The 21,624-nt window shown below is 52.7% G+C and overlaps 1 protein-coding gene across 1 annotated transcript; it reads right to left on the bottom strand.

Moving 5' to 3' along the window:
* Nucleotides 1–1,064: 1,064 nt before the first annotated feature.
* On the bottom strand, nt 1,065–21,407 carry LOC133925366 (uncharacterized). The gene is made up of 4 exons (XM_062371315.1): nt 21,264–21,407; nt 2,130–2,210; nt 1,501–1,729; nt 1,065–1,441 (listed from the first exon to the last, which is right to left on the bottom strand). The coding sequence occupies exons 1-4, from the start codon at nt 21,405–21,407 to the stop codon at nt 1,065–1,067; spliced, it is 831 nt and encodes a 276-aa protein (XP_062227299.1).
* Between the last annotated feature and the right edge of the window lie 217 nt (nt 21,408–21,624).

Genomic DNA, 21,624 nt, shown 5'->3' with positions numbered 1-21,624 from the left:
CCGATTTCAGCTACAATGTTGATTAACTTCCCCCCTAGTTTGACTAACTGTGAAATATAATTTAGGCTAACCCAAAAGTCTCATACATTGATTATAATATCACTGCACGAACATGGGAAAAAAAAGACTTATTTCAATTGCCAAATATCATGCTGAACAGCTGAAAAAAAGTGATATAAAAATGATGATGGATATGCAATACAAAATACATACTCTGTCTCATTGTAGCTTTGGCTTAACCTTGTAGTCCTTCCAGTGGCTCTGCACACTGTATTGTATACCATGCAAGTAACCTTATTGCATTTAAAATTGTTCTTGCTATTGTAGTCGATAAATGGAGACCACATTACAGCGGGGACTTTCAAAAGCCTTCTGGGAGCACATTCAAATGCTGGTGTACCTGATGTACTTGGAGCACTAGCAGGTTCATGAAAAGTTGTTGCTGGGGGTTTTCTCTCAAAGTCTTCAGCTTCGACTACTTCAATACTTCTTTGGATAGTTGCTGCAGCTTCATCTTGTTTGTTCATGATCCATGCATAAGGTAAGTTGGCAGCATTTTTCTCTTCTATCTACCTTCTTGCAGGTTCAATTTTCTGTAGGAAATCTTTGAGTATGTTGGCAAATGAGTCATCTGAATCCTCCTTGTTCAATATGTTAGTGCATTCCAATTGTGGTGATGTGTCTTCATTGGCTGTTGTATCATCTAGAGTGATATTCCTTAGCCCTTCTTCATCTTGCTTCACATCACCCTTTGTTTGATCTCAATCTTTTTGTGGTCTTAATACAAGTCTGTTGACTTCTGCAACATCAAGATTCCATAGCTCTTCAAAGCTGATTGTAGGTTCTTCACATATTGTATGCAATGAAATGTCTGTCTGTGGGTGCTATGAAAGGCTCTGATCTGCTGCATCATCCTTATTACCATGTGACATATTGCCTTCCTCTGTAGATGGTCTTTCCTTCTTCCCATCAGTGTCATTGTCAATGAACCTCATGATGTCACATTTTGGTATCGAAAAATCCCAAGAATTGCTCCTAACAATGTGTGGTGTAGCATCTTTTATCTATAGCACATCATCTGCTAATTTGCTCTGTATTAGAATGTAGTTTTCCTTCTTCACAATATCTGTTGTATCAATTGGAACAGGTAACCATAACCTCTCCCTCTTCAATTTCCTCATGCGCTTCTCACTACAATCATCTGTTCCAGGTGTTGTCTGCTCCCTATCTAGTTCACATTGTCCTTGCTGCGCGACTCTGTCCTTCCTTGATCGCCTAACCAAATGTGTTTCCTTTTCCTTGATATCTTCCTCAATCCGTTCGACCATGTATTGCGGTGGTGGATTTGGAAACTGGTGGTTGTCTGCATCATTAGCTGCATTATTACCAACTTGCTCTCGGTCTTCCTCCACATGACCACTCAGATCCTGCTCTTCTGATTCTACATCCGCATCAGACTTATAGCTGGACTCCTCTCACTCATCTCGTCATCATATTTGCCTAAATCCTGCTCCTCCTCCTCACTCATCTCGTCTTCGCTGGACTCATAAGGTATTTGCTCTCCATCCTCATCTTCTTCTTCGTCCTCATAGTCAGACTCCTCATCTTCTTTGTCTTCATGATCATGTTCATCTTTTTTTGTTGATCCTCCTCCGCTTAAATATTCTCTGCCTTGGTTCATCACAATACGCAGGAGATTGGTGTCCCCCCGTGATTTCAGATACCTCTTCTGAAAAGTTACCCATGATTTTTGTGATGCGAATGCATACTTTGCTAACAACTTCAGAGAGTTTCCTCTTTTTCTGCATTAACCAAAAGAATATATGATTGGTTCAAGAAAGGAAAAGATACCAAATTATAAAGACATTGAATTCATATAAAAAATTGCTTAAGCTGACTGACATAATATTGTGAAAGTGTTGGAGAATTCATATTAAAATACTTTAGCTAATTGATATGATAATATGAAAGTACTTGAGAATTCGTATTAAAGTTCTTGAGAAGACAAATTAAAATGCTTGAACTGGCTGACTTGATCATAAAAAAGTTCACACCACTATGATATTTAATATATAAAAAAAGTGCATACCAAAATATGGGACAGATTTGGGATGATAAACTGGAGAGACCTTAGATGAAACAAAACTTTCAATATCATCCATACCTCCTAACAATGACTCCTGGACAAATGACTGACATGATCTTTTAAGCTGAAAAAAGGAGACAAAACAACATGAAACAAGTACTGATTTTTGACCCATCTTCCGGGCTACAAAACTTGTACATATTGATTTAAAATGAAAAAAAGGAAAAATATTTGAGAAAAAATGTCACGCACTCTTAAACTTCCAACGGACCCATTTCTGTTTTTGTCAAGCTTGATGACCTCATCAATGAGTGTCCTCTTCTAGGCCCCAATTCTTGGAATTCAATCAGGAATTTCAACTTGGTCGACATCCAATGAGTCTAGATACAGTAGTTGTACATAACACATTTTGAAACAGCATAAAAAAAATTATGATGAGTACAAGAAGGAAAACATATCACAAACCAACAACAAATTAATCTTGGCAGAGTTCAGATAAAAAAAAAAGAGAAAAGAGAGGACATGCTTATCACAAAGAAGAATAAGCAACCCTTGATAGAATTCCTTTTGTGCATTTGATGTACAGATTGACTTGACGAATCTACCATGAACTGACACCAATTTATCTTCTTGGATAAATTGACCAATGGAGGATAACATTTTGAGCTGATGCCGAGGCAAGTAGTTGGGCATAGAAATGAAGAGACAGCCAACATAAGCCATGTCCTTGGGTAATCTTTATCAGCATCCTTGTTGTCTTTCAATCTCTTCACTGTTGAACCAATCTTGGGTGCGTTCTTAGTTTGGTATTTCTCATGCATGAAGTTGATGACGTTTACATTGAAGTCATATAACACCTTGTCTCCCTTCTTTGGCAAGCCTATAATCTTATGAACTGATTCAGTTGTGATACTGATCCTTCCTCTCCCCGGGATCACAAGTTCACTGGATTTAGCGTTGAAGTTCCTTATCAACCACTTGCTAAGGTCGCTATACTAAGCAACCCTCCAAACCAACATTTTTTTATCGTATCACGTTGTGCAGGTGACATGCATTTGTACAGCTTAACCAATCTTGATGGTGAAGCTCTATTCCTGGCATCCTGAATAAGAATTAAATCAAAAACAAAAATATAAGGGACATGAAAAAATGTTCTACAATTTAGCTGCATAATAGAAACAGCAAGGGCCCAAAACATGTCAATATAAAAAAGGCACGTAACTGTATAAAAAAGTAGAAATATATAATGGTATAGTGCAACTACACTTGTTCGGAGAACTAAAAAAAAAGAGAAATGCATAAAGAATAAATAAAATTGCATAATGACTTTTAAAAAATTACTTAAATGGTATCATGGAGCTTGCTTTCCCACCACATAAAAAGGTTACCCGAATCAATGACTTTGAAGATGCCACAGGTGGGTAAAAATAAAAACTGCATAATGACTTTAAAACAAAAAAAAGTTATGCATACCCCGCACTGCCAACGATGCTTGCTACGTGATGTAGATGCTACATCCTTTTTGGTTTTTTGTCTTGCCATTAACTAGAAAATTTTATAGAAAAAAGGACACATAGAGATCAGGGGAGCCAGTAATTGAAAAAAAGATGAATAATTACAGATGCAGATCATGTAGGGTGTGTGTGGGAGGCACGATAAGATGGTACATGATTTATGTGATTATACATAATGTAATGTTACTTCTTCGTTAACACATATATGCTAATACATAAAACATAATTTGCTTGTCCCCCACAAAAAAGGTACAGATAAAAAATGCTTATCCTACATAAAAAAATTGCCTACACAGTGAGCACAACAATACTTATGAGGCAACCACACAAAAAATAATGATAAAACATAGCATTAGGCTGGAAATGAGAGAGCATAATAAATAATATATATATATATATATATGAGGGCAGAGAAATAAAAAAGGTCATTAACCATGTGACAAAAATACATCTATGACATATAGAGAAAAAAGCCACGGGAATTTATATCAACATTCCCCTGATTACATAATACTATTGTACTCTAGATAGTCTACTACATCCTCTGTTGTATGCCAATTTCCGTAAGAGGATCCACTGGCCATAAACTAGCATAATACACACGCTGGAAAGCGACAACTTCGACACCTTGCATGTAGCTCGGATTGTTGAGAAGCTCTGCATCAACCCCACTCAGACATTGAATGAATGTAAATCTACTCATATCAATAGCAACTGTGAACAGGTTGTGCCCCATGACATGGCTGGCTACAAAGCAAGTATTATTGAACAAACTATTGCGTTGAATATTTGTAGCCATGACACAAACAAAGGCATGCATGTGGGCCGTAATTGATACCCAAGTGGTACATAACATGCCTTGACATATATATTTCTTTCATAGCCATTTTTACCTAAAAAATAAAATGAAAGAGGAAAAAAACTCATTCAATGTTTGTTGACCACTAAAAAGGTTAAAAGTAAGAACAGATTGTCATGACCACGTATATATGTATGCAAAAAAAAAGAACATAAACCTTGTATTCAGAATGAGTACAAAAAGTGCACAAAAAACTGAACACTAACAAGTTAAAGATGTCATAAAGCAGAGTAAAAAAGCCAGACATGAGTGTCCATTTTTAAAGAACTATACAAAGTGTAATACTCTGTGCAGATACGTACTGCAAGCAAAAACAAAAACAATGATAAAAAGATATTTGAAAGTACAGTTTGATCATCTTATCAACCAGGACCTAGCTTTAGAACACCAAAAAATTCCATATATATAGATCTCCCCAAAAATATCAATATGGAAAAACAACAACATGAACAAGTAGCCCTTTAATTGTACATTAGCATCTCCCAGTGCAAATTGTCATTTCTAGTAAGCTATTATTAATTTTACCCCTCACGTATCTTGCCAATTAAGTCCAAACCATGCTAGCTAGGGTTACAACACAACAGGACAATGCTAATGAAACATTCTTCAGCACATGACATATATCAAACTAAAATAAGGAACGAAGAACAATTTATGCGAACTCACTGATAAGGATCTACTATGTAATCATACGAAATGCATGGAACATACATGATAAAAAAAAAATACAACAGTGGTACGGCAAAACACATGACATGATCTAGTATGTATTCAGAATGAGTATCAGTTTATCAGTATAAAAAGTGGCCAAGAATGCACCCTATATCTATAAGCAAACAAGGTAAAAAAAAGTTCTGGAAATCAGTATAAACACATGATTAGACCAGCCTATCACTATGTTATATTCTACTATGTCAGGTGCTAATCGGCAAAGACTTTAATATTCACTACGTAAAAAAAGATCTTTAGTGACGGGTCGTAACCGTCATTAGTGACGGATCCTGCACCCGTCACTCTGAACACATCACTGATGAGTCGTCATTAGTAACGGGTTACGACCCGTTACTAATGAGGTCATTAGTGACGGGTCGTAACAGTGACCCGTCACTAATGACTGAACATAAGTGATGGGTCGTAACAGACCCGTCACTTATGATTGATGAACGTTTTTCATATTTTTTGGACACGTAAAAAGTCAAAAAAATATATTTTTTTTCACCTAAGTCATCCCAACGCAGGGGCCCATCGCATATGCCCCATGAGCCCCCCCATTTTTTAAATAGTTTTTCAGTATGTCTTCCGTGGGCCTCGAACCCGCGACCTCCCCTCACACGCGTAGCTCTCTTACTGCCTCACCTATCACGTAGTAGTGATAGAAACCGGATATTTTATCCTTTTAACCTTCTTTACCGAAGGTTATAGGTGACAGGTCAAAACCATGACTCGTCACCTATGACTGATTAGTGACGGGTCAGAACCGTGACCCATCACCTATGACTGATTAGTGACAGGTCAGAACCGTGATCCGTCACCAATGATTGAATATTAGTGATGGATCGTAATCTTGATCCGTCACTAATGACTGATTTTGCCAAATTTCATTGGGAGTTATAATTTACATATAAAATTTTTCTTCATCCAAATTTCTACAAATATTTTATGAATTACTGAATATCTCATCCAAACGATCGCAATTTGTTTAGTGACCCGAAGTGCCTTCGGTAAAACGGGCATAACTTTTGCATACGGACTCTGATTTCGACATTTTTTTTACTCTACGGACATCTACCGAAAAAGTTACATCCGTTTCTTCCCGACTTTGTCGGGTTTGGTAATTTTTAGGCTAAATTTGGCCTGGAAGATTGAGTTCTCGCCCCCTGAAGTTTCTGCACCGTTTTCGAAACACGCATTTGTGTCCATAACCACCACCCCTTACATCAAACTTAAGCAGAAATATACAATGGTTCCTATACTAGTGTTGTTGATGTGAGAAAAAATAAGAGAAAAATAAAAGAAAAATAAAAAATATTTGTGACTGAGGTAGTGCCCTAAGCAGTTGTAAACAAATAAGTATATTTGGTGTTGAGGGTCGTTATTAAGGACCCCCGACGTTTCTGGCCCCGTCAACCTACGCCTGTAGACCACGAATCCCCGGAGGCCTCGCGGACCTCCGGGATTCGAAGCACTCTGGAGCCCAAGTCTCCAGAGCCCTAGCCCTCCGGAGCCGAGGTAGGTCCTCCGAAGCCTAGGGGTGAGTCATCAAGATGGGGAGAAAGATCAGCCAGAGGGGGCCTGCAAGCCGCCCTCTGTCTACAAGGAAGTGACCGACATTCAATACGATGCAAGTGGAGGCCGACCTGACACCCCTGATAGCGCGGCGCTGCAATAGACAACCGGCCGGGCACCACGCCCTGGCCGCTCGCACCACTGTATTACCATAGTAGATAATATCTTCTGATTAGGAGTAAATGTACCCCACTTAGACCCATGCTGTGTAATTCGACCGGCTCTAGGCCCTTACAGTACGGTGATATTTGTATCGCTATCTCTGTAAGGGTATACCTGTACATTTACTCCCTGCTGGCACTATAAATACAGACCCTTGGCCATCAAACCAAGGGACCAATCCTTTTTTACCATGAACACATTTGGTGTTTCTGCCTCTCCACTTCTTCTCCAAGCTTAAGCCACTCTTATGAGTGTGCCTTCGCCGCACTTGTTCGTGGAAGACATTTTCTTTCACCAACAGCGTGCCGTCCGTGGGGAGCGAACATAGAAGTACTAGAGAGGTAGGATGCCACCCAAAAAGAAGACCACCGGGGCCACAGCACAAGCGGCCGATGCCCCGGCCACGCCTGTGCGAAGGACCACATGCCACACCGGCGACAGCCCCCCCAGTCGGGGGGAATGAGGGCCCTGCGGCCACCATCAGCCCGGCCACGACCATGGCTGCGATTGGTGCTAGGGGGCCCCCGCTTCGGGGGCCCAGCAGTAGCAGCATGGTGAGAGCCCTGCTGCGTCCCTAGGGGCTACAGCCGGCACCGCTGATGTCAACACCGCCTTCGTCGAACAGTAGTCACGCATTGTGGCCCTCCACGCTCCACTGGAGGAGCTACAAGCGGCCCTGCAGGCAGCACAGCAACCTTCCCGCGGGACCACCGCCGCTCCATTAACGGCCAGCACCATCCCGACCCAAGCACCGGGGACTGGAGAAGGCTCCATCCTCGTAACCCATCACCACCAAGCGCCCCCTGCAGTTAGTACGCTGTTTCCGAACCTCGGATTCATCGTCGTGAGGCTCCGATGCAAGACCACAACTCTCCCCTGTAGGGAGACCTGCAGGCCGCACCCTTTCCGGAGGGCTTTCGGACCCCGAAACTGCCTAAGTTTAGGGGCGACTCAAACCCTGATGAGTTTGTACACTCGTATGCACTTGCTCTAGAGGCCAACTGTAATACCGAATAAATTCAAGAAAAAGAGAAAGAGATTTGACCGATAATTGAATTTTTGATCCGTTGCTCGTATGAACGATCGGAGACCGCAGGCGCATTCATCTCATCGAGACGAACCCATTTTTGCTGTTCAAATGTCAGTTTCGGTCACCAGAGACCCGTGGCAGGCCCCAATAGATTTAGACCGTTGAATTGATTAATGAAAAACAAAAAAAAAATATATATATATATATGTTGGATGGGTCGGTAGTCAACCCGACCCATCCAGAGCCTTCCCGGCCGCAACACACTCTCTCGCTTGGCTGCCTTCCTCTCTCTTTCTCTCTCCGCCGACCACGCTGTCGGAGGGTGAACTCCTCGAGCAGGGATTCGGAGGGACCCCCTTTGAGATTCGGCCGGGGGGATGATTCTGATTCTGTTTTGCGGGTGAAATAAATGGAGGTAAATGCGATGCAGGTGGAATGGAATGATCGGATGAAGAATGCAGTAAATGCTCAGGAGGTTTTTTAGACAGGTTCGGGCCACACCGAGCGTAACACCCTACTCCTGTGTGTATGCTATAAATGCCCTGAGAATGTCTCTCTGAGTGTTTGCTGGGTTACAAGAATATTTGTCTAATCTAGAGCTTCGTGCTCCTTGTTCTTCGGTGATCTAAGCTTCTGTGCTTGTTGTTGTCCAACTTGTCTGAGCTTCTCTTCACTCAGTCCTGCCCTCTCTTCTCCGGGGAGCCCGCCCCGCCTTTATACTCGCCGGGACGGTAGTGTGCCCAGAAAGGGATGGTGTGAGTTCCAAGACGCCATAAATGGAAAGCAACCATCATGGGCTGCTGCGCGAGGGGACGGGGAGAGTTAAAAACGTGCCCCGTCCGGTCTTGTTCGTCACCATGCCATTTTTCAACAGGCGCCGCGAGGAGGGCCCACCAGGCAGCCACCGAGTAGCCCGGCGTGCCCGCCCGGTCAGAGCAAGCCTGACACAGCAGGGCGGCAGGCGGGGCACCTTGGGCTTCGCGACGCTATCCCGAGCTGCGCCGGATGATGCGGAATGGGACCCGTGCATTAAATGTCCCCACGCCTCCCTGCCAGGCCGCGGCAGGGACTGACAACGAGCGTGGCAGGAGCAGTTGGAGGTGACAGGCCACGCGCCCTCTTAAATGCAGCATCGGGCCTTTCATTGGTTGACATCTCACCGCTGGACCTCTGCGGGGGCCACCGGCGAAGGACTTCTGAGGCCGTCGGGGAACCGAGTGCTCGGGGATCACTGTTCACAGCCCCGAGCACTCTCTCCCTGGTATGCCCTTTTTTGGTCCTCGGAGAACCGAGTGCTCAGGGGCCACTGTTCACGGCCCCGAGCACTCTCTCCCGGAACTGACTTCCCTTGGGTCCTCAGGGGACTCGGGTGCTCGGGGGCCACTATTCGCAGCCCCGAGCACCCCCTTCCCGGTACTTGGCTTTTTTGGTCGTCGGGGTACTTGAGTGCTCGGGGGCTACTGTTCACGGCCCCGAGCACTCTCTTCCCGGTACTTGGTCTACTTTGGGTCATCAGGGAACTCGGGTACTCGAGGACCACTGTTCATGGCCCCGAGCACCCTCTCCCGGGACTTAGTCTTCTCGCACCGTGGGGAGATGATCCCTGCGGGAGGGCACCACGTGGTAGACTGCTGATCTAGCCTCGGGACTCGGGGACCCCTGGTTCCTGTGTCACCGACACACGCCATCGCCGGTCCTCCGCTTGCGCCGACCGCGCGCCACCTCCGCCGGCTGCGCACCCGCTGCCCGCCGGCTTGCTGTCGCCGCCAGCCATCTCTGGTCTCCGCGCACCGCCATCCATTGTCACCCGTTGTGCCGTGCCGCCCCACACGCCGCCACCGGCTGCGGTGTGCTGCCGCGTCGAACTCCGCCCTCCCGCCGCATGCGCGCCGTCGCGCCGCTGCTCTCCAGCCGCGTGCGCGCCGCTACTCTCTGCCGGCCTCGGCTGTGCGCGTCGCCGCGCCACCGCTCCCCCTCGCCACGTGCCGCCTCGTCGCTGTGCTCCCTCTCTACACCGGCCACCGTGCCTCCTCCCCTCCCTGCACTCTCTCCATGCACTGACCGAGAGAATCGAGAAGGAGAAGGATCAGAAAGGAAAGGAAGAAAGGAAGGAAGAGAAAGAAAAGAAAAAGGAAAGAAAAAGAAGAGAGGAAAAGAAAAGAAAAGAAAAGAAGGAAAAGAAAAGAAAAAGGAGAGAAGGAGAAAAAGGGAAAAGAGAAGAAAGTTGGAAATTTCGCAATTTTGTTGTATTCCTCGTCGATTCTATTGAAGGTGATTCCTCGGTAATTCCTAGACGTTTGTGGTTGAATTGAATCAATCAATTCCTGTCAAACATTTGACCGATAATCCGATTTGCTTATGATAACCGTCGTTTGAGGCATAGATGTGACATTTGAATTGAAATATTCATTTCCTTCAATTAAGCAAGGTTTAATTAGAGAGAGAGGTCTAATTCGGATCTAAAATGGAGATGTCACATCGAATCACGCTATTTGAATTTCTGTTCGACGTGTTTTGAAATAATAACGTATATGCGACGTTTTCGAAAGTAGGAAGAACATTTTTGTACTATATACGTTATTGATGTGCATTAGTACTAAAATGTACTTGTGCAGGTGGTAGTGCTTCCGGGCGTACCTAATCGAAATTCCTTCGTCGCCTTCGGTAAAAGGCAAGTAACATGGGGGTGTAATTCAATGCTATGTTTATATTTATATCTTACTTCTTTTACAGATAAAATTGAAATATCTGATATTTTTCCAATTTATTCATATGAAGAATGATGTCGTATTTGACGAATTAAATCAATGTCATTTCATTGATTTTGATTATATCGTTGATATTACGAACTAGTGGTGATACTCATAAAAAATAATCATCAAAAGAAAATCAAGAATTGACGTCAATTCACATGCATACATATGCACTTATGCATTTCATATGGTGATAAAGGCCGGTCATAGCCATCGTGTGTGACCCGTACCGGTACATGGAGTTGCATGAGAGGTTGGCATCGTCCAATGCAAAACTCTCAAATGGAGTTGCATCATGGCATTCATACATTTGGAAAATATTCAAAGAATACAAAATTATGGAATGTTTAATGCCATGGTATACAGGAAACTGTATTGGAGGTTGTCGTTGTGTTCCATTGATGAATATGTTTTAAGTGGTAACATGGTTTCTTTAAACTCATATTGTCGGTGAATCAGGAACCAAGGGTCCCCGAACCCCGAGATCGGGTCAGCAATCCGCCACGTGGCATGGTCCTGCGGAGTCTCCGCCGCAAGATAGAGAAGATTGAGTCCCGGGAGAGGGTGCTCGGAGCCGCAGTCAGTGGCCCCCGAGCACCCAAGTTCCCCGATGTTCTGCGAAGTCTAAGTATCGGGAAGGGAGTGCTCGGGAGGGTGTACGGCAATCCCCGAGCACTCAAGTTCCCCGACGACCAAAAAGGCTAAGTACCGGGAGAGGTGTGCCCGGGGCCACCGGCGGTGGCCCCTCGGGGGCCCACGTGTCCCGAAGAATCACCAAAGGAAGTACCGGGAGAGAGTGCTCGGGGCTGCAGACGGCGGCCCCCGAGCACTCGGTTCCCCGAGGACCCGTACCAATGTGCTCGGGAGAGACTGCTCGGGGAGGTGAATAGTAACCCCAAGCACTCGGGTCCCCGATGACTCAAAGAAAACCTCCCGACCGTTGCCCGACGAGGGTCTGCTGATCAGGTGTCAGCTAGCCATAGGCCTGTAGCCGCATTTAAGAGCGCGTGTGGCCTGTCACCTCCAACTGCTCCCGGCGCGCCCGGTGTCAATTCCTGCCACGCTTCTAGCAGAGGGGTGTGGGAGCATTAAATTGCACGGGATCCTCTCCCGTGCCACCCGATCTGTCCCAGGATGACGTCGTGAAGACCGAGGCGTTCCGTCCGCCGCGCTGCTGTGTCAGGTGTACAAGACAGGGCGGGCACGCCGGGTCACTCTGAGGCTGCCCGGCGGGCCCTCTCCACGGCGTCCGATGCCAGAGCATTTATGGTGACGGGTGACCGGGCGCGGGACACTTTTTTCCACCCCCGGTCACTTCGCCCAGAGGTGATGATGACGCCCTTTCCATTCAAGGCGCCTCGGAGTTTGCATCCTCCCGTGCGAGGCATACCGCGGCTGGCATGTATTTGAAGAGGTCGGCGGCACAGGAGACAACATGGATGGAAGAGGCTGAAAGAGTCCGAAAGAGAGCTGAATCCAACCCCGGAGAAGACGCTGAATTCCGGAACACCCCCGAACAACATCTCTGAAGAAGAGCTATTACACACAAGCCAAAGAACAGGTAGCCCTAGGCTCTAGGATAGGAAACCCTCCTTGTAACTAGCAACATCCTTGAGGGACTTCCTCAGGACAGTTATAGTATCCATACAGGAGTAGGGTATTATGCCCCCGTGCGGCCCGAACCTGTCTAAATTCCGGTGCATTTACTTCTTTTTGCACTAGGTCATTCCACCACCACCGGTAGTTGCATTCATTCCCATTTATTTCTCCAACGAACATACTCAGGATCATCCCCCTGGCCGAATCTCTAAAAAAGGGTCTCTCGGGATCCCTGCGACTGGAGTTAATCCTCCGACAGCTGGCGCGCCAGGTAGGGGGGAAGCATCCCTGAGTTCGTTTGTCTGTTTTCTTCTGCGGAAAAAATGGCCGGTGGACATCGTCTCCAGCGCTCAGGCTCCAGCTCCAGCTCCAGCGGGGACATGGAGCCTCTCGCGCAGGAGGCCCCAGCTGCCGCTGCATCCCAGCAGCAGCCTCAATCTGCACGCATGGCGCGTCCCTCCCAAGGTTATCAGGCCGCTGGGCCCAGCAGAGCCACCGCCGCCGCCGTTGCCTGTGCATCGTCCAACCCCCAGCGCCCGGCCGAAACTCCTGCCGCTAGGTCCGCCTCTGAACAGCGCCGGGCACCCCTCCAGCGCAGGCTCGCCTTCGGCGAGGCCAGCCCCGGGAGCGCGCTGCTCGCGGCGCACGCCCTCCTCAGGCACCCGCCGGTCCAGGCGATGATGGAAACCCCGGAGGGCCGCTGGCTCCAAGAAGTCGCCGCCCTGGTCGGCACGGCCCACCGTCAGGTGATGGCCGGAAGCTCCCGCACCACCAACCAGCGCGGTGCCGCCAGAACCTGCCCGTCGTCGGGCAACGTTCGTTCTGGCCCGGGGGCCCCCAGGCGGAGCGTTCCTCCCCCAGTCACCTCCGGAACCCAAGACCTCCGCCTGCTCCTCAACGAGCGGAGGGGCCTCGAAGACGCACGCGTCACCCTCGAGCGCCAGCGGGAGACCCGGCAGGAGGCCGAAGGTGAGGACCATGCCTCCTCCTTGCCAGCCGTTGTTCATCACGGCTCCCCGGCTCGCCGGCGTTCGCCGCTCAAGGGTGCCGCTCGCGCCGCAGGATACGGCACCGGTTGTTGAGCCTTCACTAGTGAGCTCCGCTGGGTCAAATGGCCCACCAAGTTCCGCCCCGAGCTGCCGGAGAAGTACGACGGGTCCATCGACCCCGTCGAGTTCCTCCAGATATACATCACCACCGTCCAGGCGACCGGTGGCAACGAAAAGGTGATGGCCAAATACTTTCATGTTGCCTTGAGGGGCTCCGCCCGCTCTTGGCTTATGAACTTACCCCCAGAGTCTATCGGCTCCTGGGATGATCTCTGCCACCAGTTTGTGGCTAAATTTCAGGGCACGTTCACGCGCCCCGGCCAGGAGTGCGACCTCCAAGCCGTAAAACAGCAGGAGGGGGAGACGCTGCGGCGCTTTATCCAGCGCTTCAGCCAGGTCCGCAACACCATCCTGCGGATAACCCCCTAAGCCATCATCGTCGCTTTCCGGCAGGGCGTCCGCGACGAGCGGATGCTCGAGAAGCTAGGGACGCACGAGGTCGAAACCACCGTGGAACTTTTCGCGCTGGCCGACAAGTGCGCTAAGGCGGCGGAAGCTCGGGCTTGGCACGTTCCACGCCCTGAGCACCCCGCTGCCGATCGACCAGGTTCTTCCCGCTCCGATAAGCGGGAAAAGAAAAAGAGAAGGAGGCGCGAGGCTGCCCCCGTCGAGCTAGCCCAGGGCCCCGCCCGTGGGCCGGCCCAGGAGCCTGACTGCCGACAAGCACGCTGGGCGGCGGCCGATAGACAGCCTGCACCCACAGAAGCCCCGGCCCGCGCCCCTCCTAGGGCTCCGTCTCCAGCAAGGGCTCCGGCTCCCGCTAGGGCCCCCGCGCTGGCCAGGGTCCCCGCTCCCGCGGGACCCGAGCCGGGCAAGTGGTGCCCGATTCATCAGACCAGATGGCATGACCTCACGGAGTGCCGCATGGTCAAGGGCCTCGTCGAGCAGCGCCAAAGGGAGCGCGATGAGTCCCGCAGGGGTGGTGACACTGAAGTCGCCCTCGACAACACAGAGCTCGGCTTTCAGGAGCCCGAGCACACCGTCGCCTTCATCGACGTAGGCGCCTATACGCCTTCCTCACGGCGCAGCATCAAGACCATGCGGCGCGAGGTGTGCTCGGCAACCCCGAGCGAAGAGGCCGTGAGGCCCCTGAGGTGGTAGGATGCCCCGATCATGTTCAGTTTGGCCGATCACCTTGCCAGTACTGCAGGCGTGGGGCGACTACCCTTGGTAGTGTCCCCCACCATCTGCAATGTAAAGGTCAACAGGGTGCTGATCGACGGGGGCGCAGGCCTCAACCTCCTTTCCAAGGAGGCCTTCGAGAAGCTGCAGGTGCCCTCCAGGCGCCTAAAGCCGTCACTCCCGTTTTACGGGGTGACACCCGGGAACTCCCTACCCCTCGGGCAGGTCGAGCTGCCCGTGACATTCGGGAGTCGGGACAACTTCCGCACGGAGAGCGTGATCGTCGACGTCGTGGAGCTCCCCCTCCCCTACAACGCCATCCTCGCGTACCTCACGGTTAAGATGCCGGGCCCAGCGGGCCCCATCTCCGTGTCCGCCGAGACCGGCAGCGCCGTCTCCTGCGCCGAGCAGTCATACTCGGCCTTGGTCTCAGCTCGAGCCGAGGCCGAAGGTTGTCCAGGGGGCCTGGGACCCTCTTCATCCAAACCCCGACTCGCTGCCGATGCCTCTGTTCCTACGAAGGAGGTCGTGGTGGGCGAAGACGCCTCCCAGGTCGTCCGAATCGGCGATGACCTGGGCAGCAAATAGGAAAGCACGCTCGTCACCTTCCTCTAGGCTAACGCCAACGTGTTTGCATGGCAGCCGTCCGACATGCCCAGGATCCCTAGGGAGGTGATCGAGCACCACCTGGCTGTACGCCTGGACGCATGCCCGGTGAAGCAGAAGGTCCGGCGGCAGGCGCCAGAGCGCCAGGAGTTCGTCCGGGAGCAAGTCAGTAAGCTCCTTGACACCGGATTTATCCGAGAGGTCCTCCACCCCGAGTGGCTGGTGAATCCAGTTGTCGTCCCGAAGGCCAACGCAAGCTCCGCATGTGCGTGGACTACACCGATCTAAACAAGGCTTGCCCCAAAGAACATTTTCCTTTGCCCCGCATAGATCAAATTGTAGATGCGACCGCGGGATGCGATCTTTTGTGTTTCCTAGATGCCAACTCTGGTTATCACCAGATTCGTATGGCCAAGGAGGATGAAGAAAAAACTGCTTTTACCACCTCGGTGGGGACTTATTGTTATGTGTCGATGCCTTTTGGTTTGCGCAAAGCTGGCTCTTCTTTCCAGCACGCTATCCGCATCACTCTCAGTTCGCAGGTTGGCCGCAACATCGAGGCCTACATCGACGATCTCGTGGTTAAGTCTTGAGACCGCGCTACCCTGCTCAAAGATCTCGCCGAGACTTTCAACAGTCTCCGCACCACCCGCTTGAAGCTCAACCCCGAGAAATGCGTCTTCGAGGTACCGGCGGGCAAGCTCCTTAGCTTCTTGGTCTCCGGCCGAGGAATCGAGGCCAATCCAAAGAAGATCCGGGCCATCGAGCAGATGCGACCCCTGGCTCGACTCAAGGAGGTCCAGCGTCTCGCCAGCTGCATGGCGGCCCTCGGGCGTTTCATCTCCAAACTCGGGGAGCGGGGGCTCCCCCTCTTCAAGCTTCTGAAGAAAACCGATCATTTCGACTGGACGCCGGATGCCAAGCAGGCTTTTCGCGATTTGAAGCAGTACCTCACCTCGCCGCCCGTGCTGGTGGCCCCTTCCGAGGGCGAGCTGTTACTCCTCTACGTGTCGGCCACCCCACATGTCGTAAGCATGGTGCTGGTGGTTGAGCGCGATGAGTGCACGGGGTCAGGTGCTGGGTCCCAACTCCCAGCCGCCTCCGAGCACTCCCCTATCCTCGCTGCTCCCCCCGACCAGGGAGTCAAGCCCGAGCACCCGATTAGCCCTGACCGCGTTGCCGAGCCCGGGGGCTGTGGTCCGCCCTCGGGAGAAGCTGTGGACCGGGCCTGCCGGGTGCAGCGAACGGTGTACTTCATCAGTGAAGTCCTCTGGGAGGCTAAGACAAGGTACCCTCAGGCTCAGAAGCCACTCTACGCCGTGCTCGTCGCTTCCCGGAAGCTACGCCACTACTTCCAAGCGCATAAGGTCTTGGTGGTTACCACCTACCCGCTGGGACCCATCCTCCGGAACCGGGAGGTCACCGGGCGTGTAGTCAAGTGGGCGGTGGAGTTGGCGGAATTCGACCTGCACTTTGTCAGTCGCCAGGCGATCAAAAGCCAGGCGCTTTCTGACTTCGTGGCCGAATGGACGCCCGTTCCTGAGATCGCCGAAGAAGAAATCTCCGCATATCCCGGGCACGATTCCCCCGGGTACTGGATCATGCGCTTCGACGGCTCCCTCACGCTAAAAGGCGCCGGGGCCGGAGTGGTTCTCACCTCCCCAACGGGTAAAGAGCTCCGGTACGTCGTGCAGCTGCAGTTCCGCGCGTCCAACAACATGGCGGAATATGAGGGCCTCCTCGCCGGCCTCCGAGCCGCAGTGGGCCTCGGGATTCATCGCCTCCTGGTCAAAGGAGACTCCCAGCTGGTGGTCAACCAGGTGTCTAAAGAGTACCAGTGCACGGATCCTCAAATGGCGGCGTACGTGGCGGCAGTTATGAAGCTGGAGAAGCGCTTCGACGGCCTGGAGCTGCGGTACATCCCTCGCCGCGACAACGCTCTGGCCGATGACCTCTCCCGCCTGGCCTCCTCCCGTGTGCGCGTCCCTGCCGAAGTCTTTGAAGAAAGACTCACACGGCCTTCCGTCCTACCTGCCGAACAGGACGAAGGGGAAACCTCGAGGTCAATTCAGGGGACCCCGACGGCGCCCTCAGTGGGAAGCCCCGACAGGGTGCCGCCGTCCGGCGAGTGCGCTGCACTTGCTGATTGTTCTCAAGATGCCTCGTGGATGGATGAAATCCGAGGGTACTTGAAGGAAAAGTTCCTCCCCGGGGATGAGGCTTCTGCCGAAAGAGTTGCTCGGCAGTCCAAATGTTATGCCATAGTAGATGGGGATCTCTACCGGCGTAGCGCAGGCGGCATCCTCCTGAAATGCATCACCCGGGCAGAAGGCGGCGAGCTTCTCGCTGAGATCCACGAGGGCGAGTGCGGTGGCCATGCATCGTTTCGCACGTTGGTCGGGAAGGCCTTCCAGCAAGGTTTCTACTGGCCTACAGCTCTCCAGGATGCTTCCGAGCTGGTTCGGCGCTGCAGGGCGTGCCAGTTCCACGCAAAGCAGATTCACCAGCCAGCTCAGGCTCTTCACACCATCCCCCTGTCATGGCCTTTCGCGGTCTGGGGGCTGGACATTCTGGGTCCATTCCCCCGAGCAGTCGGGGGCTATGAGTACCTCTACGTCGCCATCGACAAGTTCACCAAATGGCCGGAGGCGGTCCCAGTCGTCAAGGTGACCAAGAACACGGCGCTCCAGTTTATCCGCGATATCACCAGTCGATTCGGTGTCCCGAACCGAATCATCACCGACAACGGCACTCAGTTCACAAGTGCCCTATTCGGGGACTACTGCGAAGACCTCGGCATCAAGCTCTGCTTCGCCTCCGTCGCTCATCCTCGGAGCAATGGACAGGTTGAGCGCGCCAACGTGGAGATACTGAAGGGGCTCAAAACCCGAACCTACAACGTGCTCGCAAAGCACGGGAAAGGGTGGATCGACGAGCTGCCTGCCGTGCTATAGGCCAACCGGACCACGCCAAGTCGCGCTACCGGGGAGACTCCTTTCTTCCTCGTGTACGGCGCTGAGGTGGTCCTCCCCTCCGAGCTCACTCTAGGCTCCCCTCGGGTGCACGCCTACTCTGAAGGCTAACAGGAGCAGCAGAGGCTCGACGACGTCGACTATTTGGAAGAGCGCCGGTGACGTGCCGCCGTCCGAGCAGCCCGCTACCAGCAAAGCCTGCGGCGCTACCATCAGCGCCACGTCCGAGCCCGGTCTCTCGAGGTGGGGGATCTAGTTCTCCGACGCGTCCAGTCGCGCGAAGGAAGGAATAAGTTGTCCCCTATGTGGGAAGGCCCCTTTACCGTGATCGGTGTCCTGCGAGAAGGCTCTTTTTGGTTGGCTGCAGAAGATGGGCAGCCGCTTCCCAACCCGTGGAACATCGAGCACCTGCGCAAGTTCTTCCCGTAGATGGCCATGTTTGCAGGCTTAGGTCAACTAGGCCGGGGGCTTCCCCCCGTCCAAGTTGACCGGGGGCTACCACTAACTGGGTAAGTCACCCAACCTTGAAAAAAAAAATTATCAATACAGTATGTATATCAATGTGCAGTTCGTATGTCAGAATTCATTTTTTCCTAGATTCCATATGTTAAATCTGTCTGGTGAGATCCTCGACTGTGCGAGAAAAGTTTTGCTCTCTCATTTTCCCCGTTGATAAAAGAATCCTGATCGGTATGCGCGCGGGCAATTACCGCTGACTTATGTCTGTTGTGGTAGGCTATGGTGTTCGGTGTCGTGACGGTCCCCCGGGCACTACCGAGCCCCTGGGGTTCTCGAGTAATCCTATCGCTCGAGCTGCTCGAGTAGTCCGGAGCCTAGGCCCCAGGGGCGGGCTGTCAGTGCTCGGTCTGGTCTGTCATACCCGGGCGCCACCGAACCATAGGACCTCTGGGTTATGCCTCTGCCTGCTCTTGTCCGCCGGTTTGGGCATTCAAGAGGTCTCGGGTCAAAAATGAGAGCAGTCTATAATGAGTACCGCACTAACAGAGTGCACCATGCAAAGAATTTCTCTATTTTTTCTTAAGTCATAGATCGACAATCAAAAGCAAAAGCAGCTCGACCGCGAGGGCCTCAGTGCCCAGGTCGCTGCTCGACCCTAAGGGACCTCGGGTCGTCCTACCGCTCAGGCGTGAGTGGTCGGGATCGCCTGATCCCGGGCTCCTCATGCGCCCCTTGGTGCTCGGGCGCCCGGCCGTGGGAACCAAGTTCCCGGGCACCCCGAGCTCGGAGCGCATGCCCCTCCTGGATCGGTTGGCCGAAAAGCTGACAGCTGTCCGGTGAGTAGTTAAATTCAGACGAATTTACATTCAGTAATATTTTGTTCCCGAGTCGTCCTCGGGGGCCCCCCGTACTCTAACCTGCTCGGCAAGATGGTCTCCTCGTACTCAAAACCCTGCCACGTGTTCACTTTCCCCGGAACGACAGAGCGGTTGGTAGAACGGTGCACCGTACGTGCGACAGTGTTTGACCGAAGTCTTTCATGGTGGTCATGGTGTTTGGTCCGCTTAATAGGCCCCGGGCACTACCGAGTCCCTGGGTTCCTTGGGTAATCCTATCGCTCGAGCCACTCGAGTAGTCTGGAGCCCGGGCCCCAGGGGCGGGCTGTTGGTGCTCGGTCCGGTCCGCCCTAGCCCGAGCACCACCAAACCGTGGGGACTCTTGGTCGCATTCTCGCCCGAACGTGTCTCCAGTCTACCTGCCGAGTGGTCGCGTAGTGGGAAGGTGTTCACTGGTCTTGGCGTGCTCCGTGCTGGATCGACCCATCTACCGAGCAAGGAAGTTCGTGTCTTTGTCTTTTGACTTAGCCGCTGCGGACTCGAGAGGACTCGGGGGCTAAACGCGCCGAGAAGACCTCACTGCTTGGGACAACTTCGTTCTCGGGGAGGAAAGGTCAGGCTCGGTCCGACTGAGTACTCCTTGGGGCATCAAGTGAAAACAGCAGAAACTTCATCGAGCACTCAGAACAGCACTGGAGTTGCGACCCCAAAAGAAATGCTTCCATTACATTCACAAAAAAAAAAGAGAGGACAGCTTTTTTGAGGGATCACTCCCATATTTACATCAAGTCAAAAAAAAAGAAGAAGAAAAAACTACTACAAAAGCCTAGTCGGAGTCGGAGCCTTCGCTGCTGCTCCTCGGGACTGGGGTCGGCGGTGCCTCCCGCATGAAGCCGGCTGCCACCGCGGCGGCGGTGCTCCGAACTGCCTCCCGGGCAGCCTCCTCCTCGGCTTCGACCACCCCTTCCTGAGCTGGTTCCAGTGGGAAGTTCGGGTCCTGGCTCCGGTAGCAAGCCAGGACGTGTTCGGCCACTGCCTGGGCCAAGCCACGCCCCTCCTGGGCGGTGAGTTCCTGGACGGCCTGGGGCAGCGCCTCGAGGCTCTCGCTGACCTTCTGGAAGCCTAGGGCGAATCGGCCGGGGCCCGCCCCCTTCTCCTCTATGTGAAGTCGCCCGAGCCCGGCCACCCTCACGGACAGCTGCATCCGCCGGAGGATGTCCTCTAGCATCAGCTGCAGGCTGGCCCGTTCGATCGAGGCGGCCTCGAGCTCCTCCGTCACGGTCCGCAGCCGCTCCTCGAGGCCCTGTCCCCCGGCCGCACCAGCAGAGCCAGCGCCGAGCGCCTGGGCCTCAGCCAGCTTCACCTGCCCCGCCAAGATGGACAGGGCCTGCTCGCGGGCAGCCAGCTCTGCCTCGAACTTGGCGGCCCGCTCCTCCCTAGCAGCAGCGGCCGCCGCCACCTCGGCACCCTCCTCCTCCCGGTGGGCCAGCAGATCCTCCCGGGCGCCCAAGTCCGCCGCCGTTATCTCGGCGTCGGTCTCCCGGATCGCGACGTCCTCCTCCCGGCGTTGGAGCTCCCCCTCGACGTGCTGGAGCTCCTCTCCCCAGTATTGGAGCTCGGCGTGGGTCCAGTCGACCTCGTCCTTCTGGCGGGCTAGGTCAGCCTGGAGGGCCTCTGCTGCCCTCTCGCGGTTCACGGCCGCCTCCTCCCGCTCCTGTGCTTGCCTCTCCCTGGCAAGAGCCCCGGTAGCCTGCTGCCGCGATGCCTCGGCCAGGCGGGCGGCGTCTTCAAGCTCCCGCGTGACCTCCACGCGGGCGTCCTCCAGAGCCTTCCGCTCCCGCGCGACCTCCGCGCGGGCCTCCTCCAAGGCCTTCCGCTCCTCCTCCATAGCGCGCCATTCGTCCTCGTTGGCGGCGCGCGCCGCGGCGAGGCGGGAGTCGAAAACGCGCCAAGCCGCGGTAAGCTGCGCTCTCTCCGTGGCCAGAGCGGTGCGCTCCGCCTCCCGCTGCGCCATCTCCCCCGCCACGGCCGCATCCAGCCGCCCGATCACCTCCCGGGCGCTCCCAAGCACGACCGGGAGAGGGTCAGCGGGCTGGCTGGGCGGCGGTTGGGCGCTGGGTCCCCTGTGAGTCTCCTCCGGGGGGCTCGGGGTCCCCAAAAACTACCGCGCGGTCATCCGCCCCGCGCTCGGCGCGCCCGGGGCGGACTCGGACGGCGCCGGACGCTCGGGC

The sequence above is a fragment of the Phragmites australis genome, chromosome 7, assembly GCF_958298935.1.
Source record: "Phragmites australis chromosome 7, lpPhrAust1.1, whole genome shotgun sequence".
Classification (NCBI taxonomy): Eukaryota; Viridiplantae; Streptophyta; class Magnoliopsida; order Poales; family Poaceae; genus Phragmites; species Phragmites australis.
The sequence above is the reverse complement of the archived record's forward strand: the minus strand, read 5'-3'. Positions and strand labels throughout refer to the sequence as shown.